The sequence below is a fragment of the Rhagoletis pomonella genome, unplaced genomic scaffold (genome assembly GCF_013731165.1).
Source record: "Rhagoletis pomonella isolate Grant_MI unplaced genomic scaffold, Rhpom_1.0 Rhpom_scaffold_09997, whole genome shotgun sequence".
In the NCBI taxonomy this organism is placed as follows: Eukaryota; Metazoa; Arthropoda; class Insecta; order Diptera; family Tephritidae; genus Rhagoletis; species Rhagoletis pomonella.
Genome location: NW_023468529.1, coordinates 289 through 5,433, shown reverse-complemented (window position 1 = coordinate 5,433; position 5,145 = coordinate 289). Strand labels below are relative to the sequence as shown.

Below are 5,145 nucleotides of genomic sequence, written 5' to 3'. Positions count from 1 at the left end.
TAAATACAGTTGCTTAACTTATGCATACATCGTTTGTTTTATTTTAATAGCTGCTAAAAAGGCTTAGTAGCTCAACATTTGGTGACCCCGACGTGATCGTATCACGCGATTTTTCATTTGTTTCCGGCCGCTTACTGAGATAATTCTGCCACACTAGTGTAAACGTCAGCAACTTCGTCATGCCAGGGGAAGGTGCAGATCGAGTAGCCTTTCTAAAGCTGAAAACAAAGGCCATATTCAGCAGACTGGAGAGCTTGATTAACGAGTTGGACGCAGACAAGCTACACAGTATGGATGAGTACAGTCTTTCAGCAATGCTAGAATCCTTAGGCGAATTGAAATCCAGTTTTTCTGCCGCACACACAAGCCTAGAGGAATTGGACTTCGACTCCATTGCCAGCGACCTGCCAAGTAACTTCGATGCTGCTCTAATCAACCTTAGAGCTACACTGCAACGCGAGATTGGTAAACGTAGTGCCTCGCAACATTGCTCCACGCTCAGAATGAACTCCAGTGAGACCCAATCAATCATTGTGAACGCTAATAGCTCGCGCTTGCCATTGCTGACACTGCCTAAATTCAGTGGCGCCTACACCGAGTGGACAAATTTCTATTCAATGTTCACGTCAATAATCGACAAGGACAGCGACCTCACCAACATCGACAAATTGCAGCATCTTCGTTCCTGTCTGAGCGGCGCTGCCCTTGACACCGTGCGCTCGCTGGAAATAAACGACGCTAATTATAACACTGCATTAGATCTTTTACAAAAGCGCTTCGATAACAAACGTCTTATATTTCAGGCACACGTCAGGGAGATATTTGGGCTAGAGAGGGCAGATTCAAACGTAACCAAGCTACGAGAGCTGACAGATAAGGTCACAGCACACATACGCGCATTGCAGTCGCTCGCATCCAATGGGAAGATCGCAGATGGCATCATCGTACAATTGGTGATCCAGAAACTCGACAAAAAAGACGCAAGCTAAATGGGAGGAGAGTTCATCGATCAGCGAACTGCCATCCTGGGATTAATTAGCTATGTTCTTGGAGAAGCGCTGCAGAACACTCGAGAACGTTTAGCATTCTATGCAGACACCGACTGGTCAGGCGGTAAAAGCTAACAAGAACGTGAGTACTGGTCAGAGGAAATCCTTTGTTGCTTCCAACGGCTCAAAAGGTGTTTGTGTGTTTTGTGGATCTGCCGAGCATGCAATTTATAGCTGTCAACGCTTCGCAAATTTGTCTCCGAATTTACGCCTGAGGGAAGTTAAGAAGCTTTCCCTTTGTCTTAACTGCCTAAAGACTGGGCATCAAATTCGTGACTGCAAATCCGGATCGTGCCGCGCCTGTCAGTCGAAACACCACACGCTCTTGCATTTCGAACGCTCAACTGCATCGTTAATCAATAGTCAAGCCGAAGCTTCGTCGGCAGCTACAGTTCAATCCAACGCTATGACTGCATCGTTATCTGTGTCGCCTAGTGCCCCAGTATCTCCTTCTGATGCTGTGTTCCTAGCTACTGCCGTCGTTCTGGTAAAAAATCGTGCTGGAAGCTTCGTGCCTTGCAGGGCGCTTTTAGATTCTGGCTCCCAGTTACACTTTGTCACAACTCGCCTTGCAAACCAATTGCAGCTTGTAAAAGCAAAATCTTCTGCTACAGTATCTGGCATTGGAGATGCCAATTTCTCAACGGAGGGTTACTCAGTCGACCTCGTACTGAAGTCGCGGACTTCAGATTTCTCAACAAACATAACAGCTGTTGTTGTACAAACCATAACCGACAACCAGCCTGGCTGCTCCGTGAGCACCAACGAGTGGAATGTTCCGTCGAATATACAACTAGCTGATCCTGGGTTCAACTTACCGCAGCGAATTGATCTGCTCATTGGAGCAGCATTGTTCTTCGATCTGCTATGTGTGGGGCAGATACGCTTGGCATACGGTTTACCACTCCTTCAGAAAACACGCCTCGGTTGGGTGCTATCTGGAGGGGGGCAACAAGCTCCAAAACTATCATCTTTTGTGGTGCGACGGAAGTCCTCCAGTGATATTATTTCCACTCGGTTGGAAGATTTAGTGCGTCAGTTCTGGGAAATAGAGCACAACTTCGAGCCGATCTCTAAGGCCTCCCAAGAAGATATCGACTGCGAAGCCCACTTCCGGGAAAATTATTTGCGATTGTCATCAGGCGAATACTCAGTTCGTCTTCCCATGAAGCGTGGTGTGGAGGCCCTTGGAGACTCCTATTTGCAAGCTCGTCAACGCTTCGAAAGTCTTGAACGAAAATTCGCTCGTAACCCTGAGCTTAAAACAGAATATAGTAAGTTCATAAAGGAATATCTGGACCTTAATCACATGTCGCTAGTTACCAATGAGGTTTTTCAACAATGCAAGTATTTTCTGCCGCATCATTGCGTCATCAAGGATGACAGTAGCACAACAAAGCTGAGAGTGGTTTTTGATGGCTCTGCATCCACTACTTCGGGCTTTTCGCTGAACGACCTACTCATGGCAGGCCCAACTATTCAGCCGAAACTTTTTGATATCCTTATTAGATTTCGTACTTTTCCCATAGCACTTACTGGGGACATCTGTAAGATGTATAGGTGTGTTCGCGTCACCCCACCAGATAGCATGCTCCAATGCATATTGTGGCGTGAATCTCCTCAGGAAAACTTTGCCATCTATAAGTTAGACACGCTGACCTATGGAACTAAGCCTGCGTCATTTCTGGCCATACGTGCCATGCACCAACTCGCAGCTGACGAATCCTCGACTTACCCCATTGGTGCAGAAATAGTGCGTCGAGACTTCTACGTAGATGACTTGATATCTGGAGGCGAGTCGATGGAAGAAGTACTGAATATCAAGCTACAAACAACTAGCCTCCTTGCTCGAGGAAACTTTAAGTTACGCAAGTGGTGCTCTAATAGTCCAGATATCCTTCGTGATATACCTGACGTAGACAAGGAACGTTTCCTTAAGTTTGACGATGGCAGTGACATCACCAAAGCTCTGGGACTAGTTTGGGATCCGGTCAAGGACAAGCTGCTATTTTCGTTTGTGCCACAACGAGAACTGGGTAAAAACTCAAAACGCTCTGCGTTGTCTACTCTAGCTCGCTGTTACGATCCCCTTGGACTAATGGGCCCTACGCTGACCAAGGCGAAGATTCTTCTGCAACGCATGTGGAGAGACAAGCTTGAGTGGGATGAGAGTCTACCGCAATCGTTAAACACCGCCTGGTCTGCCTTTTGCAGCGGGTTTGCAGACATACAGCACCTATCATTTCCTCGTTACGTCTTGCAACCTGGGGCCATTACAGAAATTCGTGCATTTTGCGATGCAAGCCTTGAAGCTTATGGGGCTTGCGTTTATACGCGTTCAGCCAAGGATAGTAAGGTACAAGTGCACCTGTTGTGTTCGAAGGCCCGTGTCGCTCCACTGAAGACTATCACCGTGCCCAAGCTGGAACTCTGTGCAGCAACACTGCTGGCACAACTCATGGGTGAGTTTACAAAAATGAAGCTTTTTAACTGTTCATTTCATTGTTGGTCAGATTCCTCCACTGTCCTCTCGTGGCTGCGAGAAGAACCATCGAAATTTAACGTATTTGTCGCTAACCGAATTTCCACCATACATCAATTAACGGAGGGCATGCGGTGGCACTATGTTCCGACAGCAATGAATCCGGCGGACATTTTATCCAAAGGAGCTACCCCGCAGGAACTTCTAGGATCTTCACTTTGGATGCACGGCCCGTCATTTTTGCGAGAAGTGGAGGGCAGCTGGCCGCGCATGTGTCTACCACAACCAAAACTTCCAGAACTTCGACAAAAGGTGTTGCTTGCCGCACATAACCGCAATGACATTTCGCTTTCGTTCAAGTACATTAATTCATTTGGAACAATGCAGCGCATTTTTGGGTACGTCAGCAAATTTGTCAATATTACAACATCGCCAAGCTCTTCGCAGCTCACAGCCGCAGATATTCACCATGGAACTCAACTGCTTATTCGCTTAGTACAAAGAGCGCAACTTTGGCCGGAGTACACGGCATTACAGGCCAATAATTGCGTCCCGAGTTCGAGCAGCATTGTTTCGCTATCACCATTTCTTGATGACTTTGGAATTATTAGAGTCGGCGGGCGATTAAAAAACTCTATGCTTAGTTTTGAATCGCGCCACCCATGCATTATTCCGAAGGATCATCCACTGACATTTAGTATAATAACCTTTTTTCATCGCAAACAACATCACGCAGGTCCTCAAGCTTTACTCGCCTTCATTCGAATGCAGTTTTGGCCCATAGGTGGTCGGAAAACAGTCACTCGAGTCCTACAAAAATGCATTATTTGCTGCAAATCGAGACCGCGCCTTGTCGAGCACATAATGGCCGACCTGCCTAAAGAGCGAATTCAGGCCTCGCGCCCATTCATAGTCACCGGTGTGGACTACTGCGGGCCATTTTATTACAAGCCTGAAGTACGCAATAAATCGCCCCACAAATGTTATGTAAGCGTTTTCATTTGCTTCGCCACAAAGGCTGTATGGATGGAGTTGGTAAGAGACCTCTCAACAGGTGCTTTCATTGACGCGCTAAAACGATTCATCGCTACGCGTGGCATACCCAGCTGCAACTGGTCTGACAATGCGACGAATTTTGTAGGCGCCAAGAACGAGCTTAAAGAACTACGGAACTTAGCCCTCAGCGAGAAACACCGCAGCGAAGTCCACAACTTTTGCCTCAGTAATGGCTTTGATTGGCGTTTCATCCCACCTCGCTCTCCGCACTTTGGCGGTTTGTGGGAAGCGGCCGTAAAAACAGCCAAACAACATTTCTATCGTTCCGTTGGCTCATCACGGCTTGGCTTCGATGAATTGCGTACTTTGGTATGTCAAATCTGTGCTGTAATTAACGCTCGTCCTCTCGTACCCCTTTCAGAAAACCCAGAGGATTTAGATGTGCTAACGCCAGGCCATTTTTTGATTGGTGGTTCTCTGACAGCTCTTCCGGAACCGGATCTAACGACGCTAAACTACGACCGACTTGATCGATGGCAGCGTGCAACATACATTAAACAGGTTTTTTGGAAGCGGTGGACTCAAGAGTATCTAACTCTTCTACAGCAACGCGCAAAG

At 47.1% G+C, this 5,145-nt stretch overlaps 2 protein-coding genes across 2 annotated transcripts; both read left to right on the top strand.

The window, feature by feature from the left end:
- Positions 1-290: 290 nt before the first annotated feature.
- Positions 291-989, top strand: LOC118756359. The gene has a single exon (XM_036491126.1). The coding sequence runs from the start codon at positions 291-293 to the stop codon at positions 987-989; it is 699 nt and encodes a 232-aa protein (XP_036347019.1).
- A 100-nt stretch (positions 990-1,089) lies between these two features.
- LOC118756360 lies at positions 1,090-4,896 on the top strand (the record flags this gene model as incomplete). Its single annotated transcript, XM_036491127.1, has 2 exons — positions 1,090-3,511; positions 3,563-4,896. Coding segments are annotated over exons 1-2 (3,756 nt in total), but the record flags the coding sequence as incomplete, so codon positions are not given.
- Positions 4,897-5,145: the final 249 nt, after the last annotated feature.

Excerpts from the sequence above, each read along its gene's own strand:
- LOC118756359 (XM_036491126.1), top strand. The coding sequence starts at position 291 with ATGGATGAGTACAGTCTTTCAGCAATGCTAGAATCCTTAGGCGAATTG.